The sequence below is a fragment of the Gopherus flavomarginatus genome, chromosome 8 (genome assembly GCF_025201925.1).
Source record: "Gopherus flavomarginatus isolate rGopFla2 chromosome 8, rGopFla2.mat.asm, whole genome shotgun sequence".
NCBI lineage: Eukaryota > Metazoa > Chordata > Testudines > Testudinidae > Gopherus > Gopherus flavomarginatus.
The window spans coordinates 13,131,121-13,156,523 of record NC_066624.1 but is presented as its reverse complement, the minus strand read 5'-3'; the positions used below and the strand labels follow the sequence as shown (position 1 = coordinate 13,156,523).

Here is a 25,403-nt window from a genome sequence, read left to right as displayed (position 1 = left end):
TGTGGCTGGTGTATGCTGGCTCTGGGCTGTGTGCATGGATAGGGTTGCTGCTGGGTATAAGTTGTGTGTGTGGGTTGCTGGGGATGGGGGATGTGTGTGTGGCAGGGGCTGTTCCTGGGGATGGTGTGTGGGTGGCTGGTTTATGCTGGCTCTGGGCTGTGTGCATGGCTTGGGTTGCTGCTGGGTATAGGTTGTGTGTGTTGCTGGACATGTATGTGTCTAGTGGTGTTGGATACGGTGTCTCTCTCAGGCGGCGCTGCGCATGGGTCTGAGCTCTGATCACTGGCGGCCTAGGGCCGTAGTTCCCCTCCGTCGCAGCAGGGGGCGCAGCCTCCCGGTCTCTCCCCGGAACCGGAAGCGGCGGCTGGCTCCCGCTCTGAGCCGCCTGAAGCCTGGCACCGGCCGGCCTGTAATGGCGGCTCCCGCGGCCCGGCTGCCGTGTGTGTGAGCAGCTCGCAGAGCCGGCCCCAGCCCGCGCTCTCCCGGCCGGGCCCCCGTCCATGGTGGCGCCCTGGGCCCGCGAGAGCAGCCGGTGCTTGAGGCCGGGCGAGCCGGAGCCGCCGCCCGGGCCCCCCGCCCTGCCCCGGCCGCGGCGCCATGAGCGAGGCGTTGTACGAGAAGTTCCTGGCCCCGGACGAGCCCTGCCCGCTGCTCTGCCACCAGCCCCCGCCGCGGGCCGCCAGCCTGAGCGAGGAGGGCTGCCTGGATGTCAGCGACTTCGGCTGCCAGCTCTCGTCGTGTCACCGCACCGACCCGCTGCGCCGCTTCCACTCCAGCAGGTGCGGGGCCGGGGGGGGCGCCCCAGGGATCCCCGTCTAGGCCGCCCGGCCGGGGGGCTGATCCCCTGCGTGGGGAGCGAGCCCCCGGCTTTGTGCTGCTTGCCCTGCCCTCGCCCCCTGGCTGTGCTTGGCACAGGCGGTACGTGCTCAGCTCTCTCCCAGCCTCTTGGGTGCATGGGGGTGTCCCCGACCGAGCTGTTTTCCTGAATCTGCCTGTAGGAGTAAAGGTGGTTCCCCCCGGCAGAGTGAGTGCAATAGGCTCAGCTTCGTTGAAACCCCTCCATCGCCAGAGTGTAACTGGACATTTGGGCAGGTAGAATGAGAGGTTAGGCAAGAGTTGAGCTAGTTTAAATTGAGCTAGTTGGGTTGGGAACTAGCACTCCTTTCCCTCGTGTAGATAAGGCCTTTCTGTGCATTAGTTCCCTTCTTGCCCACCCCCAAGAAATTTACAAATCCCTGTATTACTGCCCAGTCACAGTGATATAGTAGCATCCCCAGTAAGCCAAAAAAACCCATACTGTGCTAAGCATCAGAGGGGTAGCCAGGTTAGTCTGGATCTGTAAAAAGTGACAAGAGTACAGGACTCTGTTGCTTCTTACTATGCTAGTAACTATTTGCGTCTCCTCCACCCCAATCCCAGCATGCTTGTAAAACACAGCCAGACCACATACATGCCAAATACCATTTGGATTAGGCTTGCTTTCTGCAGGGCTAATTAGTTTAATGACATTATGTCTAGTATTAAAATCGGGTTCAGATAGCTATCCTATGGTGAATTTGTGGCCTTTTTGAATCTTCTATAAATCATTGTGTTTGGGAACTGTGGGATAGGAACTCACAGGGTGTTGCAGCTGGAACAATTTAGAACAGCAGTAATGTGGGCACAAAGCAAACCTACAAAGATTCAGTACATGAGTCAGAATGGCTAGAGTGGATGGATCAAAATGTTTCTGTTTGAACTACTGCAGTCTGCACGTTTCGGTTAAGAACTGTTCGATCTTTCTGGCACAAATTGAGTCTTATGGCATTGGTGAGGTGTAACTTCTAAAAGTGCTCAAGTAGTTTTGCTAAAAACTACCACTTCTGTTTACTACAGAAGACAAACAAATCAATTCCCAAAGTGAAAAAATAGTTTTGTCTACCCAAGAAGCAGATCTTGTATAGGTGTACATGGAAGTGACTTTCTGTATGCTGAAGTTGCGACAACTTACAGATCTGGGCCCTAGATGTGAATTCAAGATAGTTTTGATGATTCTCAGTTTAGACTTCAAAATGTTTTTGCATTATACATGTGCATCTAATTCTCACACTTTACTTTTTTATTTAATGTAAATATGGCAAGTACTTTGCAAAGTTTGAATTTAGATTGAGTTGTAACATACCAACTTCCAGCTCAATTTACATTAAACTAAGTTAATTTAGGCTTTGTCTACCCTGGCACTTTTGTTGCTAAAACATTTGTTGCTCGGGGATGTGAAAAAACACCCCCCGAATGACAAAAGTTTTAGTGATGAAAAGCGCCCGTGTGGACAGTGCCTCGTCGGTGGGAGCGGCACTCCTGTTGATGAAGCTACTGCCCCTCATTGGTGGTGATTGTATTTTGTCGATGGGCGAGCTCACTCCCGGTGATAGAGCAGCCACACAGCGCACCTGACAATGGCATGGCTGCAGAAGGGGCAGCAACAAAACTGTGCCATTGTCAGGGTTGCAGTGTAGATATAGCCTTAGAAACATGGTTGAGAGTTGAAAAGCTTACAGGCCCTTAATCATAGTATTGCTAGCCATCATTCTGATACAAACATGATCAAATAAGTGTGCTTTCATTACTCTGTGTGAATTCAATTATATTTTCTCCCTCGGGGCTTTTGCACTATACTGCTATCAAGCCTGCATGTGACCTAAACAATAGGTTCATGTATTTCTGATCAAATGTGAGTGGCAAGCTTGTAAATATATGTGTAGGTTATTTTTAAATGTTCTTCCTTATAACATACCTGTCATTCAAGTTTCTAAGCATGTGTAACCAGCTTCTGTCAGTTAACGCATCAGTATTCTGCACCTTGAGCTAGTTCCTCATTTCTTTAGGAAAGTGTGTAACTTGTCTTCATTATTTTTTTAATTCACTTTGTCCTTGTCATCTTTTGGAATATTCTACTTACTTCCATAGTGTCTGCAAGTGCTCTGTATCTTTTGAAATTTCAAGTAAATATAATGCACTTCTCATATATTTAGGTATGCGATGTTCAGCAGCCAGACACCACTTTTTCTTTCATCAAGTTTTTGAACTATTTTGGTGTTTGTGTCTGGTCAAGTATAAGGAGGCTAGCAACGGCTTTTACAGCCCATGAACTTCCCATAGGAAATGGCAACTACAGTATTATTTAGGCCACCCATCTTCATTCATTAATGATTTAGGGCAAATATTTGGCCTGTTGGAATGTGCAAATGCTGTCCCAAGAAACAAGTGTTGACAAGCAAGCATATGTGAAAATCAAGTAAAGGTGCTGAGAGGCATGCTTCCCACATCAGAAGGTATTGCTCTTCAGTCTGTGATTAAAGGGATATTCCAATAGTAATCAATATGTCAAATGGATAAAACTTCACATATTAAACATAGCTTGCATGGCTTTGTACAGTGACTTTTGGAAACCTTAGACTTTTCCAAACTCTTCTGGGATTGGGCCATTGTGCTGTCCAATTGTGAAACATAGTCAAGTCTCTGCTCATCATATTGGTGAAAATAATTGAGATGCTGAAGCAAATTTCCTGACCTTGCTAAACTTCATGTGAGTAGGTCATCAGAGTGAAAACCTGTTCCACGGCTTTCTATGGGACCAGACAGACTTTCCAGTTGGAAATATACTTTCCCTGATTAGCACAATTAAATAATTTGTAATAATGAAGCTGTGGAGAACATAATCAATCTTTTTTAATTAGTATTGATTGAAGTATTGGATTTTTTTCAAGTGGATCGCTTTCTGTATTCTCTGCTCTTCTGTGTCATCTTTAGAATGAAAAGCTCTGTATCCTGTGTCTTTTTTGGCTTTGAGAACAGAGCCCAAAATATTGAGTAAATGAGTCCCAGATATTTCCCTGGCAAGCATTGACTTCATGGGATCTACTCACATGAGAGAGAGCTATGCTTGCTGACTTCCTGTTCTGTCTCTTAAACACAAGACCATCCTCCCTCCCTCATCTAGTGTTGGTACCTTTAATTTTGTCATGCCTATTATGGAAATACTTTTAATGGAGGTTTAAACAAACTGGAAATAGTTTTTAAAAACTACATTTAATTAGAAATCCGAGACTCATATATGAGGAAATTATGGCTCTCTGTTGAAATATTTTAGTACGCATAGTCTTTGAGTATTCATCCTTTGAATTTTTCTTGATTTTGTGTGTGTAAATTAGACTCTTAATATCTATTAAAATGCATCTTATTAGATGAATGAATTTATTTCTAGCAAAATCTACATGTACATTAAAATATCTATACCTTTGTCTCAGTTGTTACATCTTCAAAGGACAAAGCATTTTTTCGGTGAGTGTGTGTACTGCTGTTAATTTGTTTGGTTGGTATGCTTTGCAGGTGGAACTTGACTTCTTGTGGAACAAGTGTAGCCAGCTCAGAATGCAGCGAGGAGCTGTTTTCATCAGTTTCAGTTGGTGATCAGGATGACTGCTACTCTCTGTTGGATGACCAGGAGTTCACATCTTTTGATCTGTTCCCAGAGGGCAGTGTCTGCAGTGATGTCTCCTCTTCTATCAGCACATACTGGGATTGGTCAGACAGCGAGTTTGAGTGGCAGGTAAACTATTTCTGTGGTCAACGCAGCAGATGAAGTGGGATCTACTAGCTGCTGTTTGCAGTTTTGACTCAGAAGTAAATGTTTGAGGCTCTTTGATGGCACGATAAACTCCCACTGCCTATGATGAGATTCAGCAGTAAAGGCAGTGTTTTGATAGACCATTTTATTACAAAGTTCCCATATAGAATTTTGATGACAAGACATGACCAGCTTCTGAAATAGGGCTGCTGCATATTATGGTCACGTTCATTTTTAGTTATTAGCATATCTTGCATCTGTGAGGCCCAATCCTTTGGTGTGGGGCATGTGCACGTGTATTGGAATCTGGCTGTGTATACCTTGCGTTGGCATTCAGTGTGGCTGGGTTACTGCTGTGTTCTTAATTCCCATTTGTGATTTTGGCTCTGTGCGGCCGTTAGTAATCACTGTGAACCAGCCGTATGTTCTGTGGTCCAAGGATATCATATAAATCATAGAATCTCAGGGTTGGAAGGGACCTCAGCAGATCCTCTAGTCCAGCCTCCTGCTCAGAGCAGGACAAATCCCCAGACAGAATTTTTTTTTTTTTTTTTTTAACCCCAGTTTCCTAAATGGCCCCCTCAAGGATTGAACTCACAACCCTGGGTTTAGCAGGCCAATGCCAGAGTGCAAAGGTGAGCTTTGTGCTACCATGGCACTTTCCTCCCAATCTGTTATGTGCAATTCGATCTGACATCAGATCCTAAACTGGTATCTTTACAAATTTTGTTTTGTTTTGGCATATAGCAGTGTTTCACCTGTGGAACGTGCAAATGTTCTTTCTGTTACAGGTTTAGATTTGATTATTTTAACTGTAGTTAAATATATGGAGCATGCTGTTCTAGGATAAGTGTAATCGTCAATTAAAAGCATAATCTTCTCTTCATCTTTTATGGACTTTAGTCATATCATACAGGGTATGTAATACTCTGCAGCCATAGAAACATACTCTCTGTTCCAAATGTGATTTAACCCCCCTCCACCCCAATTTAAGCATTGCATGATGAATTAGGAATGTTACAGATATCCTGCAAAAGAAAAACTGTAAATGACATTGTGTAGGATAGCGTTAGCTAAAAGTAGCTCCATGTTTCTTACTGCAGCTTTAGAATCCCAGTTTTAAACTATATCCCTTGTAAAAAAATTCCAACTGCAGTTTTATAATGCAGCTTATAGAAATACCTCAGAAAATTACCCAGATGACTTAGTTCCTCATTGAGATATGAAATGTTCATTACCAGGTGGACACAGTGGGATTATTTTAAAAGAAAATTTCTTGGTTATTTGATTAGCTGGCAGTTTTCCTTTTGAGTAGTTACTGGACATTTTTTCTGTAAGCATTTGCTAGAAGAGACCTACTTGACTGGACTTGTAAAGCTTTGGAAAAGATTTTTTCATTGCTTTTACAACCTTATGCAGCAAATTCCATAAGTGAGTAATACAGTTGTCACATTTACACTTGAAGTGGATCAGAAATTACATGTCAGTTGTACAAATGAAGCTAGTTTAAAATTCTGCTGTTGCTTACAGGAAAAAAAACGTGATGCAGGTGTCTTGTGTAGTTACTGTGTATAGTACAAATAAATAGGTTTCCAATCTTCTCAAACCATACTTTTAGAATAGAATGTTTGTTTATTTTACAATGGAAAATATTCCCAATTATATAACTTCTATTAAACACCTGTAATTATGACAGGTTAATTATGGGTTCCTTGGGTATGCAAACATGCAGGTAATTAGAACTGTATGGTTCAGAATGTCTTTTTTTCATAAATAACCTCATAATTCAAAATGTGGCTCGATAAACAAAATATAGTAAACTGAATATTAAATTTTTGGCTAAAATTAAATACCTTTATTTTAGGACGTCCCTTTGAAATTTAAAGCTACCACTTTTTTTATATGTGCATACGTTCGTCTTTGTAGGATCTAAAAAATGAATTACAGTCCTTAAATGACAATAATAGCATTTCTGCAATGTTAGGGCCATCTGGGTTTAAGTAACAATGTATTGTCATTTGAGTTTTATTTCTAAACTTTTGAATAGTCTTTTTTAAATGAGGGTTATTTACGTTACTAGGAATGAACAAAAAACTTCATCTTTTTAAAATAAACCTCCAAATGTTTATGTATTAACACTTTTTTTTAAATGTGAAAAACTCAAATTCCACATGTTTCAGGAATTGATATGTATATAACGTGCAATTTTGAAAACCAAAATCTAATCAAAGTAAACTTAAATCCATAAAATCAATTTAAACCAATTGCAATAACCATTTTAAAATTAATTTATTAATCTGTTGCTTCCCTTCGCTAAGCATCTGAGCACCTTATAATAACTAGGTACTTTTATAAAATAAAATACCAGCTTTTCAATGTAAAGATCAGCAATTAAATCCTGTTCCTCCACTTCCTATTTTTAAACTAAATAAAACATTCTCAAAAATTTGACCAAACAGGTAAGTATTGTACTGCCCTGAAGCATGTTAAACTCTGGCTGTGGTGGACTCTAGAAGGAGCACTTTGCCCTGCCATGGGAAGTTTAAGCTACATACATTGACAGAGTTACTCATGTGATGGAGGAGAGAGAAGTTCCAGATTATAAATATCCTCTTGAATGGTACTCAGCACAGAAGTGAGTAAGTAGCCATTGCGGACAACAGGTTTGTGCTGCCTCCTGCACTAATTGAAGCTTTTAGGGACTTTTCAAGGCTAGCCCCAAGTAGCATGTGTTGCAGTAATGCAGTCTGGAGGTAATAAACATGGATCACTGGTTTGGGGGATGCCTCAGAAGACAATGATCACAACCTCCAGGCCAGCCATCCACGAAAGAAGATAGTATATGCTACAGCTAATAGCTGAGACCTCAGGTGTAGTGATAAAATCCAGACTGCAAACTGTTGGCAAAGGTTGGCCCTACACCCACACAAATGGAAGGTGGGCTTTTCACCTTTGCTAGTTGCGCCCAGATACTTCTCCTTAGCCATCAGCATTGCTTCTATTGTAGTTGAGTTTGGCCTGTCCCCGCCTCTGAAATCTGGCATTAGTTGAGGGCACCCTCAACCTCAATATTTGTCTGAAGTTTCTTTAGTACCAGTCTGTCACTGAGCTTCCTTAAAATTGGTGAGCAAGAGACTGTCCAATAATTGACTAGCGGTGATTTTCTGAGCAGGCGCTTCTTCGTATGCTATTTAAGTATAGCTGGCACCCTGGCTTTCACAATGGGAAGCATTAACAATCCTCAATGAAGGACTAAAACCCTTCTCATTAGAATTCATTAGCCTCGTGGCAAGGCTCCAGATTGATGTAGTTGGCTGCAGCCCATGCAAAACCTCACAGAGTGAAATTGGACAGAACTCCAGAGAAGGCGATGTGTTCATAGCCAGCTGCCCTAGCACTGCTCCAATAGTGCCAGCTTAACCAGCTTGTATATGGGTATTTTTTTTTTTTTTTTTTAAATTCCTTCTGGTGTAAAAAGTTTGACTCTAATAGAGCTTAGGCAAATCAGGTTCACTTGATTTCCCTTCACAATGGCCATTCCTGTTGGATGATGCTTGGCAGAGAATGATGCTTTAATAGAGAACATTACTCGTGAGGGCATTCTGTGCCAAAAAATTAAAAATTCTGCGCACAATATTTTAAAATTCTGCAAATTTTATTTGTCGGAGGGGGAGGCTCCACTATGGCATTGGGGAGCACAGGCCATTGGCTGAACAGAAGTGGGAGATCACTGTGCAGCTCCCCACGAGGATACAGAATCAGTGGTGAAGCTGCACCCAACCCTGACATAGCACAAGGACTGGGTATGCCCGAGAAACAGTCCAGGCCATGCCTCTTCGTACCAGGTGTGAGCAGGCAGGCTCAGCAAGGCAGGATCTTAGTGTGGGGGGATCCAGGTGTGGGTTGAGAAGGTTCTGTGTGGGAGCATCTGGGTGTGGGCGGCTCAGTGGGAGATCTGGATGCGCAGGGATTTGTTGGGGGGTTTCTGGGTGCAACAGTAATGAGACTTTGCAGGGGGGTCCAGGTGAAGGTGTTTGGGGCTCAGCAGGGGAAGTCTGGGTGTGGGGGGCTCAGTGAGACATCCAGATGCTGAGGGAATGGGGCTCAGTGGGGTGGGCATCCAGGTGCAACTGGTTGGGCCTTGGTGGGGAGGGGATTGCGGTGTGGGTGGCTTGTTGGCATGGCCCAGGTGCAGGGGGAGTGGGGCTCATCAGGAGGGGGCTCTGAGTGCCGGGGAGTGAGGCTCAGCAGGACGGTCTGGATTCATGGGGTGAATGGGGGAGCATCTCCCTGCACAGGGATCCTTCTCCCTACAGCTGAAGAGCCAGGGGTACAGGAAGCGCGGGCGAGGTTGCAGAGCTTCCTACTGTTAGGGGGCTTTTTCCTTCACCCTCTCACTTCCCTGGTCCTTCTTGCATGAACAGAGAGCAACAATACACCAAGTCCGAAAGGTGCAAACAATAGATGTTTGTTGGGGTGAACTTCCAGCAAGCATGATTCCAGTTTCCTTCCTTAGTGTCCCCTTTCCCAGCTCTGACACCACAGAGTCTTGTCTGTGTCCCTGTTCCCATTCCCCCCTTAGCGAAACATGATTCCAATTCCCCCATCCCCATTCCCCCCCTTACTTCCTGATCGACTGTAGACTATATAGTAAAACTTGTGTTCTGCTTAGCTATACCTTAACCAATCATTTTACTGAAATTTAACTAACCAATCCTAACATATTGTAACATGATTATTTAACCAATTATATCCCACCACCTTAATTGGTTATACCCAACAAAATTAATTATACAGCAGACAAAAACAATCACAGAACCAGACAGAGATTATACAGACAAACAATAGGGAAGTGGAGACTACGGTGATAGAACAATACAGAAATAAGGATTTCACATCCCAGCTATTGATAAGTGAGTTCTTGCCAGACAGGATGTTATCAAACTAAGTTTCCTTTTGCATCTTCTAGGCTCTTCCCTTTCTCTGGAAGTGATAGGAATACAATCCTGTCCTGATATTCCTAACAGCCCAGTAGCACCTTATTTCAATGTAACTAGTTTGGAATGTGAGGATGTGACCATACACTTCCCAGTTTATGGCTGGCCTCTGCTGCTTAGCTGAAGGCCTTAGCCTAAGAACCAGGCCTCAGACTGTCACAATAAGAGAAGGCCCTTACACCGGCAGACAGTGATTTTTATTCTTTTATACTTCTGTAACTAGCTAAGTGATAAGAATACACCTAAATTCTTAAAGTATAGGCCTTTGCAGACAGGCCTGAATATCTATATCTTAATACCTACAGCTGAGGGAGAAATCTGTGGCTGGGTCTGACCCATCCTCGGATGCCGTGCAGGGGAAGAGGAAGTCCAATCCTCCCCAGTCCAGCCGGGACTAGCAGCTGAGCCTAGTGCAAGGGTAGGAGCCACCAGCCGGATCTTCCCTAGTCCTGCCCTCTTCCTCACAGCAATTTACCTCTCTGCCGGCTGCCCTGGGCATCCAGTACTGATGGGGAAGTTTCATGACCGCTCTCATGGCTTCCCTTTGCTTCCCCGTCAGAAAGTCATTTTTCTGCGGGGGGACATATATTCTGCGCATACACAGTGGTGCAGAATTCCCCCAGGAATAGAATATACTAGCATAGCATGTTAATGGATAGGGAAGAGTGAAATGCTGCATAATTCTGCCATTTCCCTGAATGCAAATTGAAAAGGGAAATCATGAAGTAGAAAGCTGCATAGTTTGAGTTTGCTACACTTCGCTACTGCAGATGGTTCATGAAATTAACTTCTGTGCTTTGGAGTTGTAAATCATTGCTGGGAAATTGTTGGTTTGTTTGGATTAAGAACTGATACTTTGCCCATTTGACAGCATATTTTGCATGGTTAATAGTATTGATCTGACTGTTTTTCTACTCCTACCTAGCATATTTTGATATTTTGTTCTATTTCTTTTTTTCTTTGCACACCTACAAGTTGCCTGGCAGTGACATTGCAAGTGGGAGTGATGTACTTTCTGATGTCATACCTAGTATTCCAAGCTCTCCGTGCTTGCTTCCAAAAAAGAAAAACAAGCATAGGAATCTTGATGAACTCCCATGGAGCGCAATGACAAATGATGAACAGGTAAGCTTTGTTTTCATTTGTATTGGAGAGAACCAGTATAGATGTACAGAATTAAGACTCAATTAAATTGTTAGTTTAATAAAAGTTCTATTGGTTACAGCAATGTGAGCATGATTTTGAACAATTGCACATGGCTATTGAAGTGAGAGATCGAATTCCTTGTCAAGTGTTCATATAGAGATGATTAACTTTTTCCTTTACTTTTCATTCTGAATTTTTATCTTAGATGGTACTCAACTAGGTTGAGTCAAGAATCATAGGAAATGCAACATTTGAGAGCATTTCTATGATCCCGCATGGTTCCTTCCTTTTACTTCTGCTTTGACTCATATTAAGAGCTAACAGTTTTTAATAACTTTGTATTTTGTTTTTATTAGGTTGAATATATTGAATACCTGAGTCGGAAAGTCAGTACTGAGATGGGTCTTCGAGAGCAACTTGATATTATTAAAATTATTGATCCCACTGCTCAGATCTCACCTACAGATAGCGAGTTTATTATTGAATTAAACTGTCTCACAGATGAAAAATTGAAACAGGTAGGTTAAAATTTTAGTATGTGTCTCTTGAATTGGAGTTACCATTGCCCTCTGACATGTGGTATGTGTTGATACATGTCTTGGAAAATCATCTATTGGGTTGTGACTTATTATTTTTTCCATATTCATGGAGTACCAGTGGGTAGGATGGAACACAAAGTTTGTTGAACTTTGGTTTCTTCAACAGTTTCATATCAATATGTGATCTTGGACCTTATATGAAACACATTAATTACATAAATGTGACTGAAGTGGTAAGTTAGTTCTGGCATATGAAACAAGGGATTTCAGACAAAATACTTGCTGAGTAACTTTCAAGATTTAGGTCTCAATCCTGCAACTGCTTCCTCTGATGTGTAACTTCACTCACATGAGTAGTTCAAAGTGAAGGTACTGCTTGGCGACTGTACTTATACACCTACATAAGGATTGGGGCCTTAATCTGCTTGCAAAAACAAAACTAAACTTTTTAAAAAAAAACAAAAACCCAAAGGCTCATATTGAGTAGATTTGATTAAAGGCTAGATCATTACTTTGTAACTAGCTTACCCTTTTACTTGAGTTTGGATTTCTTGTTCTTACAAAACTGGAATTCTCATGAGAGACGACTTAATTCTTCTGATTGATTTGGCAGCTTTCTATATGAACATTTTTTGGGGAAATAACATTGAAGCAAGAGGATTATTGGCCTTATAGAAAATAGAGCAGTAATAACTCTTCACTGCGTGTGCAGAGTAGCTACTCAGCCAACCCTTAGTGTCACTTGATGAGGTGGACGGTACCGCATAGCTTCATCTTCATCATAAGCTTTGTTTTCCCTCCACTTATATTATTGCTGAACCTGTTTTGTGGCCCGGTTTGCCAAGCACCCTCCGCTTTTATTGAATTCAATCGAAATCTAGTGCACTCAGGTCCCTCATAGATTCATGCCCATTTCATATTTCAGAACACTTAAAAACCCTAATGGTAACCTAAAAGGTAACTCTTCTGAGGGTTACTACTGGATATGTCTGTGTAGTACAAGAAGTTTATAAAACATAATTTGCTTAAATAAATGTTAGTTGTCTTTTTACTACTGTGGCTGACCTTTCTGTGTGGTGGTATATGTTTTGTAATACATTACATAGAAAGGGAAAGAATGTTTGTTTATATTAAAGTAAAAAGAATGTCAGGCAAGTAATTCTCTAGCTAATTAAGCCTGTTATAAGAAAGCTGAAATGAAGATGTTAGTAGCGGTCATTATAATAAGTAGTTTCAACTGGCTAACTGAATCACTGTGTTCGACTATTCTTGGTTTAGTTTTTTCCCCCAGAACTTAGTTGTAATAAACATAAAACGTGCAGCTTTTCCACTAAATATGCTGTCACAAAACAGTGCAGTACCAATCAAGGTTTTATCATTTTTAATGCTTTTGTTCTAAAGGTGAGAAACTATATCAAGGAACATGGTCCTCGACAACGGTCCGCAAGGGAAAGCTGGAAGAGAAGCAGCTACAGTTGTGCAAGCACCAGTGGCGTGAGTGGTGCAAGTGCCAGCAGTAGCAGTGCAAGTATGGTCAGCTCAGCAAGCAGCAGCAGTTCCAGTGTTGGCAACTCTGCTTCAAATTCCAGTGCCAACATGAGTCGAGCGCACAGTGATAGTAATTTATCCACGAGTGCTGCAGAGAGAATCCGGGATTCAAAAGTAAAACTTCTAATTATGCGCGCGCGTGTGTGTGAGAGAGTGAGTGTGTGTGCACATCAATTGTTTTAAGTCACTTACGTGAACTGATTGTTGTATTTTTACTGAAAGAAAAAGTATCACTGATAGTTGCAGGACCCAAGGAAATGATTTGCCTCGTTGCCCCATGACATGATAGTAAAATGTCTAAAGGTGTTCTTATATTGCTTCGTACAACTTTTTTTTCTTTTTTTTTTTTTTGTGCAAGTGAAGAATTATTTTGAGATGTGTGTATGTGGTAGGGCTTAGACTAGTTTGATTTTTGTTTGTTTGAATATTTAAAGAGCTGATAAATCAACTTGACTTTTTTAATGGTAAAAGCATGTGTTCTTTGAATTTATTAAAGATGAATTTAATCTTTCAGAGCACAGTACATGAATATTCAAGAATATCTTGATCTTTGTGATATAACTTGTCTGATTTCCTAATTTTTTTGTTTGTTCAACATATTTCTCATAGCTTACTTGCCCATGCAAGCATGGTTGTACACTGAGAAGTGATTCGTTAAAAGTAACATTATGGCCTCTGTGTCTCAGTGATTTTCATTTTGTGTGTTTCTTCCAATTTTGCAAACTCAGTCTGGGATTTAAGACAAGCTGATTTCTCTTGGTCTCGTGACTCATCACTTATAGTTAAGGTTCTTCATCTCAAAGGCTCAGTTTTACTATGCATCCTCTTCCAGTGAGCTTTCACAAATATAACTGATAGATACTTAAACAGTTTGGACAATGCACAACATGGAATAGAATTTGCATCTTGCTCACTCTTAGTTTCGTTGGCTCTGCATGGCTAAACAGTAAAGAGTTGCTTATTTTAGTGACAAAATTAAGTATGATTTTGAATAAGCACATGGAATAGATCTGAGTAAGGGTGCCTTTTTTAGTCAATTCTCAGAGCAGTTTTATGTTCACTAAAATCCACCTTTAATGTTTCTAATAAAGGACCATTTATTCCAGTGGTCTAGATATACAAGAAATCACTTTGACATTTGTCTTTATTTTGACAGAAACGTTCTAAGCAGCGGAAGCTACAGCAAAAGGCTTTACGCAAGAGACAGCTGAAAGAGCAGAGACAGGCTCGTAAGGAAAGACTGAGTGGATTGTTTCTTAATGAAGAAGTGCTCTCTTTAAAAGTGACTGAGGAGGACCATGAAGGAGATGTGGATGTTTTAATGTGACAGGGATGAATTTATCAGTGTTCTTTCTAAGCCTTAAGTGTATTATCTTTGTTTACATGCGTTTCTTGACCAAAATTTTGATTAGGACAGAGCTAACAATGTATCAAACAGAACCCTCTATTGAGTGTAATTTTAATAATTTGAACATTTAGAATTTATTAAAGTGAGCTGACTCTTTAAGACTAACAATTTTGTCTAAGACTGAGACTTCAACAAACGATTTCACAGTGACTTTAACAAGCTGCTGAGAAGATATTGTCTAAAAAATAAGCCACTGAATTAGGTTTGTGTGGTATTTGGTTTCAAGAAGCTAACTGCGATGGATTGTTCTGTTAAATGGGTTGGTACTCTTTCTTAGACACACTGATACTGATAGCAAACTTTGAAAAAAACTGTTTCTAAATAGGAAATCTCACCTTTATCTTGTTCTGTGTGTTCCCTTATTTCTTATTAGAAGGTTGGTTTTCGTGAAAACAGGATCTTAGTTCTATAGGTTACTCTGTTCTTGCCCCTGACCCTATCAAATCCTAGTACTTCATGAAATTAAATTCGATTTTTGGAAATTATGGTTATGATTTCACTTAAAGAATTATGAAGTCATTGGGGAGTAATAAGCAGAAGCAGGCTTCTCACCACAAAAAGCTGTAATGCAAATGTCAGCTAGTAACAAAATGTAGAAGAAAACGGTCATTTTCAAAAGTACAATTTTTTCTGTGAGGAATTGGCTGTTCTTTAAGATGTAAAACTTAGTCTCTAAAAGGTTATCTTGCTCCTCAATATTTGAATGATTAGTGTTTTGGTTTCTTTGCTAGTCTTATTTATGTTATTAATGGTTAATCAGTACATCCTCTTTCCTGATGTTAAGGAAAAAAAACAAACCTAAAAAATGAAAATCTCATACATTACACTAATATTTACGGTTCAGTCATAGGATACCATTCATAAAAAAAAGTCTTAAAATGTTACTGGAAACCAGAGTGCAGACAATTGATGCCCAAACTTGGTAGATATTTCTTTATGGTCAAAACCATATGTAAGAATAACTATATGCTGTTGCTGCTGGCAAGAGAACCTAATTATTGATGCAGCTGTTTGTTTTAACTGTATGCTGCCAGTTTATTTACCACTTTCAGGATAGTTTTAGGTGTTGGAACTTTTTTACGAGGTGTTGTATCATTGCTAATCTAACTCACAGAGTACTGGTTTGGTTGTATAGCCTTTTGAATAAGTGTTGTGGAGGAGAACAAGACACACCTTTTAGTTTTTTCTGCACCTGGAAACTCAATTTGAGATGATTTTATTCTTGACAATTAGTAAATGAATTTCTAACTTTATTATGGAAATGTTTGTTGTTGGGTTGATCTTTTGTTTTGGATACAATTGCTATGTGTTCATTCAAATGCAGCTATTAGAGGTGAAAGAGGTGACTAGAATGACCCAGTTCTGAATTCAGGAAGGTGACCTTTCTGATTTATAGTGGTGCTTCGTGAATATCATTTAGAATGGTTCACTCTGGAGAAAATGAGTTTATCTCTTACTGTCAATTTAATGTGGCCTCAGAAAACAGGAGTCCTGAAGTGTGTATTTTCAGGATTGGGACCTAACTCTGCTTGTGAATAATTTTACACGTGTGAGTAGTCCTGTCAACTCAGTGTGACTATCCACTAGTGCAAATGTTTGCAGGATTGGGCCCTAAATTAGTCCCGACAGTAGAATTTTATTGTTTCTGGCGGGCTGCAAAAGTGAAATTAAGGAGAAAAAAATCTGTGGACAAAGAAAATGTTAACAATGATACTACAGTTGAGATCACACTTTCAGTGGAAGATCAAAATAAAAACTTCTATACTTGTATGTGACAACATACGTTTAGATGCTACATCTTTGGAGATGTTTGTTTGGTAGTAAATGACATAGGCTGACTATGAACTCCAGAACATGGACCACCTGTGAGTTGATGAAAAATATATTGGAGATCTGAAATGTCTCGTAAGTATTTATTCCTTTAAGTATTTATAATGCCATGTGCAAAATGAAAGAGCTTCATAAGAGAGAGGTCCACAGTCAAAATAGTAAATGTAAACTCTTCTACTCAGTTGATTCTTCAAAAGTCACTAACAAGTTTGATTGCCCACTTTCTTCAGTGGCAATGAGAAATATCTTAATTGTCAGTTTTAAAATTCAGATATCTGCTATGTCATTTCTGTCTTGTCATTTGAATATACTGGTAACTTGTCCTAGGCAGTGAGCTTTTATTTTTCATTATTACTTGTCTATTATACACTGTTGCAATAGTAAAATACAAAACCAATCTCATAAACTTTAATAGTAAATCTTGTTTGTAGTGTTAAGTGTAACTCAAACCAAATAATCCTTATGTTTTCTGTTAACAAGTTTCTGAGATGGAGGATAGATGAAATTGTATTGCTGTTAATACTGCTAATTTCAGGGTCCAGTTATTGAACCTTTGTGGCAGAAGTTCACAAATTCATCATGAAACATTTCACATAATCCATATAGGTATCTATTGCAGCTCAGTACAACCTTTATTTTCTACAGTGGCTTTGAAATGTGCATCTTTATCTAAAGAATATTGCACATTGATTGCCACAGAGAGCATTGAAACGCTGAAATTAATTGTAAGAAGGGTGCAATCTCTCAATTTTTTGGGGCATGAAAGTGTCACTTTATTTTTCTATCTCAGCAAGTCTACTCTTCAAAGTGTAAAATTCTTAGTTTTTATTACAAGAGGTGACCCTCATTTTGGTGAGATGCATCTTTTTTGAGTCACTGATTACCAACTTCAGAGTAGAGTAAATGTTAGTGTGAACCCCAAAGCAGTTTGTCACCCTGACTTACCAGAATGGCAAGTTAGTTAATTTTTCTAAATAATAAATGTTTAAATCTAAACCTTAAGTTGTTTGAGGAAGATCATGCTATAGTGATGATGTGCAGTAGCAGAGTTCCTATGAAATGGGAAACTTCACTGAAAGGAATGGAAAGCCTGAGGCTTTCCTATTTTTATCTGTTTGTCGTTTGGTAAATGTTATGTGAAATGCTTCACTTATTTTTATAATTGTTTTAAACTGGATATCATTCAAAACATTCATTTTTGTTTGAAAATACTAGAATATTAAAACAAGACATGTTGTAGTAGCCTCCAAGCTTTAATTTAAGTTCTCACCTCTGTATATAAGGATGTGTATATCCCCATTTGTCATAATGAGGATATATCACTTTTAAATGTGCCTTAAGTTGAGTCTGACATTTGTTTAAAATTATGAATTGGAAAAGAAAAATACAAAATGAAAATTATTACAAAATGAATTATTAATTAAAATAGGTCCCTCACAGACAAAATTGACAATTTTTTTAAAGAAATGAAGAGCAGAATGAGTCATCAGTTTAAATGTTAGCCAATATAATTCTTCATTAATATTTTACAATACAAAATGAGAGGAAAAGAAGTAGCATTTCTATCCTGGTATGTTAGTGGTCCTATATAAAACCAAGTGTAATCTAAATTTAAACTTAATGGTTAAATAGTTCCAGTTTTCATCAGCTTGGATGAATAGTTTCCAGAACTATTTTTGCCTAATGGTGGTGGTGGTGGTTCACCATCACCTGGAGAGTTCAGCTCCTCATTGTATAATTTGATGATGGTAGTCAAGAAGAGTGGAGGAAAACGTGGCTTCCAAAAGGTGCCAAAATGGTCCTGTTTTAATAATTTTGTAGTTTTTAGCATCCTGCAACTGAAGTAAAATCTTACGTTATTGGTTATTCAGTTGTAACTGTGTGGTTTCTTTGGTCACCAAACTGAACATTCTTCATTTCTTTATCTCGTGCACCTAAATGTTTTGACTTTCTTATCTCTGTCTTGTAAAACCAGTCCATCAGAGGCCGAGTGCTCAGCACCTGAGAAACTAAGTCTGTAGATAATTCTTTTTTCTGGGGTGCTTATTTACGCTTTGAGATTGTGTATCTGAGCTGGAGGGAAAATAGCTCCAAGAACAAAGGCGTAACAGAATGCAAAAGTTAAGTACTTCTGCCCCTGCATAGATTTCAGTTCTCACATTTGAACAAACAATAACTTTTTTTCAGCCCCAGCGCTTTTTTGTCAATGATTTTTTGTATTCACTTATAAAATGCAGTGTCATTCTCATCAGGTACTTGGCCATGGTGTCAATCTAATTTATGGGTTTGTGGTTGAAAATAATATTTATTTAAGTTTTGCCACATGGATATTAGTTATTACTGCGATTTGTCAATCCATCTGGTCTTTGCAGGACTGGCATCGTAGATACAGAAAGAACCCAAACTGTTAAAATTTTAGATCTTTGAACTGCTTTTTTAAACGTCCAATCCTACTTCTTATCCCTCGATGGAAATTTAAATCTTGGAAGCAATGTACAAGTGGAGAAGGAAGTGGTAAGAGTTATTTGGTTCCTGAGTATTGGTTCTGTGGCTATCTTGAGCTTTCTAACAGCTGTGAAATAAATGTAATCCATTTAAACTCTGCAAAAACATTAACAGTTTGCCTGGGAATTATTTCTCTGTAAAGGCTTAGAAGGAGCACTGAAAATCAAACTGCAGGAGGACTGTATTAAAAAAAAAAAAAAAAAAAAAGGCAAAAGTCTTGAGCATGATTAAACGTGAGGAAGAAAGAACTGCCTGACAGCCCTGTTCACTTTTGTATATGTATAGCTAATTTCATCTTCTGTTTGTTGAAATGGTTTCAGTATTTTCTTCCTTTAACAGCCTGACAAATTTAATTAGATTAAAAGTTGATAAACTTACATTCAGTACAGAATGCTTACTGAGAGCAGTAAGCAAAAATCAGATCTCTTCTCTTGGTTCAATATTTAGTTTTTGAATGTGAACTTTTTTTATATTGTGGTCAATAAAACCTGTGGAGATCTTTCTTTAGAAATTATTACTTAAATTTATACATATGCATTAAACTATTGAAGAGTACATACTGGATGTGGAAAAAATGTGTATAAATTTGACAATATATATATTGATCTGAGTTGCTGAAAGGCCTGAAGCCTGTACTTTTCCTATATGGCTGCTTGAACTTCAAAAGTAGGTTGACATGTTGGCCTTTAAATATTGGTGATTTCTAAAATTTATTTTAGATGTCTGAAGCGTCATGTTAGGCCTCAGTTTTCTCATGGCCAGCATTTAAGACTAGCTGGCCTAATGGTCACTACTTTGTTGACTAATTAATCCTGCAATTCTTGTGCATGGAAACTCAGATGAAATGGGTTGTGTGCATTAAGACCCATTCTTGCAGCCCTTGATTTGTGAAGTGCAGATTTTAGCCAAACTCAAACCTTGTACGTTTGACGCTTTGGTCTGAATGAATCATAGCCAGAGAAGAGAAATGCAGAGAGCTTTAAAACATTCATAATGTGGTTAAAATTTTCAAATTAATTCATTCTAAATTGGAACCCTAAGACTAAAGGTCATAAGTAAAGCAAGGAGGAATTTGTCTCATTGAAAAATCTGCTTCAAATAGTCTTAAGAGTTATAATGTATAAAACTGTTAAATTGGAGCTATTTTTCCAGGGTTTCTGCTACATGTATTGCAACAATGCAACTTTTGTACATAAAACTGTCCTCTGTAAATTCTTGTACCTACTTGCCACAATGTTATAGAAAGCTTTTTTCCTGAAGTTGTGAAGAACTGCAACACTGGTGACTGACTTTATTTTCAGACTCTGCATTATATTTAAAATAGTCATGTGAACATCAAAGTGCGGGTTGGAATTAAAAGTAACATAGCAAAGATGTGCTGATGAAACTGAATGTGGTGTCTTGTTTTGAACAATAAAGTTTGACATGGGGTTTATGTGCCCATTGCCCAACTTCTGGCAGATGGCATAAAGAAATGCAGCATGTTTAAACTGTCTTTGGTAGTAGACAGCATGATACGCCCTAATTGTTCATAATAAATAACCAAGCAAAGGTTCATAGGAAAACGTACACTTGACTAAAGCAGATGTGCTTTCAGTTGAAACTCTGATGGATCACAGGAAATGAGTTACATAACCCTGAGACCCGCTAGCAGAAATGCTCTGGCTTTAATCAGTGATTGCGCCATACAGGTTTCAGAGTAGTAGCTGTGTTAGTCTGTATCAGCAAAACAGGAGTTCTTGTGGCACCTTAGACTAACACATTATTTGGGCATAAGCTTTCGAGGGTTTCTAGCCCATGAAAGCTTATGCTCAAATAAATTTGTTAGTCTCTTAAGGTGCCACAAGGACTCCTCCTTGTTTTTGCACCTACAGACTGTCACCAAAAAGTTCTCATTTGTTCTCTATGATCATGGTGCTGTGCATAGGGGACAGGAAGTCTTTAATCTATCCCCACATACAAACCTCTGATCTGACTTTAGTGGTGCTTTCAACCCAGGCTAGCTGGCCTATTGGCTAAAGCCCAAGTGAGGCTTTCAGTCAGGCAGGTAACCCACCTACTTTATAGTGAAGATGCAGGTAAACCCACTTGAGGGCTGATAATCCTCCATTGCTTTCCCACACTTCCCCTTGTAAGCCAGGAAGGACAGACAAGTTCTACAATTTCACTGGGAAGGAATCAAGTGGCTCTGCACAAAGAACTATAGGACAAGCCTACAGAAGTACTAGTTACCCACACAGCTGGCTGCAGCATCACTGAGAGCTTTCTAGGGTGGCAGTTCACACCTGGGCCAGGCTAACCTGGGTGCTCAGGCCTGGCTGCTGATTACTTGAGTTAACTAGTGAAGACATATCCTAAATAGATATGTTCAGAACCCACTTAGGCAAGGCCTTTTGTATTGTGCTATGCTGCAGAATTTGTCGTGGAATTGACTCCTTGGTTTACCAATTAAAATGGAACAATTTAATCTCAAAGTATTGCAGTTGCAATCTAGAAAAGTTAAGGTTTTTAACTTTGTTTCCACTAGAGGGAGTTCTGTGATAGTGCAGTTTAACACTTGTTCTTTATTCAGTTCCCTTTATTCCTCAAAGAGAAAAGTTATACTTGTTATCAGGATGACTGATTCATGCTCTAGAATGTTTTAGTAGGAGAGAGAAACCTATAAAAGAATGTGGTATCTATCTTTACAATTAAATTTACACACTTCAGGTGTGTTTTTTGTAAAAGTTTAATTTAGGTTTTTTTTAAATAAGTGACATTGCCATAATTTTTCTCTGTTGATGGTCCTTGCATTTGGAAGTTGGATGTGTACACTATCTGTAGTTAATAGGGAAAACCTTTTTGTCTCTTGAACTTTGGTTCAAATCTAGTACTGCTGAACATTAGCTGAAAGTTGCTAACAGCTGCATGACTAGGTGATTGATGTGAAATGAAATAGTCTGAATCCAGTTCCTTCTGCTGGGCAGGTATTTACATCACAAACTCAGCTCATGGCAGTTGGCACCCTCAGAAAAATGGCAGCAGTGCTAACTCCTACCCTTTCACTGATTATTCCAGGCAAAGTTTGAGGCTCGTTCATTGGTGACTTGGGGAAACTTGGATTGCTGCCTCTGCTGAACCTGTTCTGTAGGTAAACAAAATCCTTGTGTCTCTGTTGTTCCCTTTACTCTCATTAAACATCTTTCCTTATATATACAACAACTGCTGAATAGGGTGTTCTGTGGTGTACCTCTGGAGTCTCAGCACGTGCTGGGAGCTTATGGCCCTACTCTTCCTGTACAGTATTAAGACTCTGTACTAGAGTGTGACTACAATGTCTATCGTTATCCTCCTCATGATGTTGCATAAATAGCCAGCTTAGCATGCTGTAGAACATTCAGGCAGGAGGGAGAGAATTTCTGAGGCAGGGACTTGCCCAGAGCCACTGCTTGTGCAATGCTCAGACACTCTCCAGTACATGCATTGTCTGCAACCACAGAGGCCCAGAGCAATTTAGGTGGCTAACTCCCATTGATTTCAGCATCCACAAAGTGCAGAGATGGATCACCATCTACAATGGAGTCAGGTCAGGCTTGTGGGGGTGACCTTGGGACTGGCTGGAGCCAGGGATGTGGTTGCCCTTGGAACATCTAAGCTCCAACAGAGGGAAGCAATGTCTTCTCGTTTTAGAGCAGGGGTAGGCAACCTATGGCACGTGTGCTGAAGGCGGCACGCGAGCTGATTTTCAGTGGCGCTCACACTGCCCGGGTCCTGGCTACCAGTCCTGGGGGCTCCACTGCTGGCCTGGGGTCCTGGCCGCCGGCCCAGGGGCTCTGCAGCTGTGGCCCACTGGCCCCAGCCTGGAGCAGTGAGGGGTGTAGACAGTGGCAAGAGGGAGTGCAGCTCAGCACCCCCACCTTAAAAATTGTTCCAGTGCTACTGTGCTGGGATATTTTTAAGTCCTGATTTGCTGCTTACATCACTATTATGCCACGTGGAACAGCGTACTACGTTTGATGTTGAGATTAGAATGTACATGCAAGAACGCGAATCAGACTTTTCTGACAGATTTCAAGATTTCCAGTGGTTTGGCCTAATGCTTTCTTTTCTAATTAAACATGAAAAGTTCAACAAAAGCGACTTGGATTTATCTGTATTTCAGTGGATGGGTGTTGAAGTTTCGAAATGCAGCTCACTCAGTGAAAAAGCTCAGAATTCTGGGCATCAAAGTTTGGAGGTTTGTGGAGAGCCTCAAAGCTATCGAGACAGATCATAGGGCCTCTATTCTGACCTGCTGGACATCCCAGCCAGTGAAATTTAACTGTTTGAAGAAAATTGCATTTGCAGTGCTTTCAGCATTTGGATCCACATACCTGTATGAACAGGTATTTTCACACATGAAATCTGTCCTCTATTCCTCTCGGAACTAGTTAAACAACTGATCGCTCAGAAGCCTGTGTGCAGCTTAAAAGTATCCAAATATGTGCCAGCAGGCATTGGAAAACTCAGCAAGGAAAAGCAAGGGCAAGGATCACACTAAACTGATAAGATCTGCATTTTAATTAAACTTTAAATGAAGCTTCTTAAATATTTTAAAAACCTTATTTACATACAACAATAGTTTTGTTATATATTATAGACTTACTTTCTAAAACGTTTAAAATGTATTACTGGCACGCGAAACCTTAAATTAGAGTGAATAAATGAAGACTCGGCCTGCCACTTCTGAAAGGTGGCCGACCCCTCTTTTAGAGTTTAAGGGTATGGCTACACTTACAGTTGTACAGCGCTGGGAGTTATAGCTGTCTTCATACAGCTGTTTAGGGAAAGCGCTGCAGTGTGGCCACACTGACAGCTACCAGCGCTGCACTGTGGCCACATTTGCAGCATTTGCAGCGCTGTTGGGAGTGGTGCATTGTGGGCAGCTATCCCAGCATTCAAGTGGCTGCAAGGTACTTTTCAAAACGGGGGTGGGGTGGAGTGTGACAGGGAGCGTGGGGGAGACAGAGAGAGTGGATTTTTGGAGCTAACACTGTTCTCAGCTCCATGCCTTGCAAGTTCTAAGGACTGGAAGACACACAGCACCTACTTTGAATCATTTTAAAAGTTTTGACCCTTCCCCTACCCCTCTCTTATTCACTAAATGCAAATTATGCACTCCTAAATAGCCTTCAGACCACATAAGCATCTGCTCAACACGGACTTCCCCTCCCCCTCTGCCGTGTGAGCGTGCTGGTTCTCTCTTCAAGCAAACAGCTGTGAACATTCCAAAGCAATTCCCCTGCCTGCCTCTGCTCGCTCAGCAAACAGGAGCTGTGTTTGTTTTTTAAATAAGCAGTTTGGGGGAGCTCGGAGTTCAGCCATTCTTCCGGTTGTGAGCAGGCATTCTGGGATACCTCCTAATACCCTGGAGGCCAATAACAGCGCTTTTGGTGGCCACACTTGATGAGCAGCGCTGCAATCGTTACACCCCAAGCAGACCAGGTGTACAGCCAGCGCTGCAGCCAGGGAGTTGCAGTGCTGGATGTGCCTTGCAGGTGTGGACAGTTACTAAGTTGCAGCGCTGTAAAGCCACCACCAGCGCTGCAACTCTCCAGTGTAGCCAAGCCCTAAGTGCTCTGCCCAGGAAAGACCTCACCCGCTTGAAAGCCTTGCCCTGTTAATTGCTACTTAGCAGCCGGCCCCTTCTTAGGCCCCCTATAGTTGGACTTAATTCTCAGGAGCCTCCCTAACTTTAAACACACACGTGCACTTTCTCTCTCTCTCTCCTGGTTTCTACAAGGAGGGAGGAGCTTAGATCCTACTAGTAGCAGGCTGACCCTTGCTGCGTAATTAGAGTTGGACATGCTGCATGTACAAAAAGTCTCGAACACAACATATCCTTTAATGATGTGCTCAGCTGCAGTGTTCTTTACTGCTTTCCAGATAAGTGGAGTTAGTTTCCTATTCGTACACGTTTTCCCTCTGAGAAGAGGAAAACTGTCTTGGAAAAATTGACAGTTCAGCTCCTTCAGCAGCCATGTGTATTTTTGCTCCTCATCTACTGTAATGTAAAGTATTCCCAGCGGCACTTCATTTCCTTATACATCATCAGTAAGCAGGAATCGGGGGAGGGAGTGAAAGAGCTGAAGAGTGGAGGTGCAAAGTTCCAAAACTCTTGGTACTGAGTCTGTATCTGTAGCCACATGAAATCTGCTCTAATGTTTTGTAAAGAAACAGGAGCTTCCTGTACAAACTTCTCGGATGGACAGATTTTTAGGTAACTAATTCTAGAATACTGATCCTAGCAGAAGTTTACCCAAAGAGCCCCAGAGTGAGGGAATATACTTTGAAAAGGTAATGAAATACACCATACAGCTATTAACAACGGCATTCTTTGGTCATCAAAAGTCCTCTCCTCTTCCCATCTTGCAGTACTTTTTTTTACCTACAAGGAAGTTTAAATGGTGGTGCAGACGAGAGACCAGGGCTGCATAAAGAGGTGTGTGAGTTACAACTAGACACACTGTTTGTTCACATCCCTTTGGACATGTTAGTTGGGCATCTCTTTTCCACAGTGCAATGCTGCTTGGGGATGTGTAGCTGCCTGTTTTCTCCCCACTGTAACAGCACACGCAACCCCAACCTAAAGATAGCCCAAGGGTGGCCAACCTGTGGCTCCGGAGCCACATGAGGCTCTTCAGAAATTAATATGCGGCTCCTTGTATAGGCACCGATTCTGGGGCTGCAGCTACAGGCACCAACTTTCCAATGTGCCAGGGGGTGCTCACTGCTCAACCCCTGGCTCTGCCACAGGCCCTGCCCCCACTCCACCCCTTCCTGCTCCCTTCCCTGAGCCTGCCGTG

The 25,403-nt window shown here is 40.7% G+C and overlaps 1 protein-coding gene across 1 annotated transcript; it reads left to right on the top strand.

The window, feature by feature from the left end:
* The first annotated feature begins 405 nt into the window (after positions 1-405).
* On the top strand, positions 406-19,971 carry FAM199X (family with sequence similarity 199, X-linked). The gene is made up of 6 exons (XM_050964532.1): positions 406-779; positions 4,369-4,588; positions 10,579-10,728; positions 11,106-11,267; positions 12,690-12,950; positions 13,993-19,971. Exons 1-6 carry the CDS (start codon positions 598-600, stop codon positions 14,161-14,163), a joined length of 1,146 nt encoding a protein of 381 aa, XP_050820489.1. The 5' UTR covers positions 406-597; the 3' UTR covers positions 14,164-19,971.
* Positions 19,972-25,403: the final 5,432 nt, after the last annotated feature.

Excerpts from the sequence above, each read along its gene's own strand:
- FAM199X (XM_050964532.1), top strand. The coding sequence starts at position 598 with ATGAGCGAGGCGTTGTACGAGAAGTTCCTGGCCCCGGACGAGCCCTGC. Across the intron at positions 11,268-12,689 it reads CAGATGAAAAATTGAAACAG|GTGAGAAACTATATCAAGGA; the intron begins GTAGGTTAAAAT and ends TTTGTTCTAAAG. Across the intron at positions 12,951-13,992 it reads AGAGAATCCGGGATTCAAAA|AAACGTTCTAAGCAGCGGAA; the intron begins GTAAAACTTCTA and ends TTATTTTGACAG.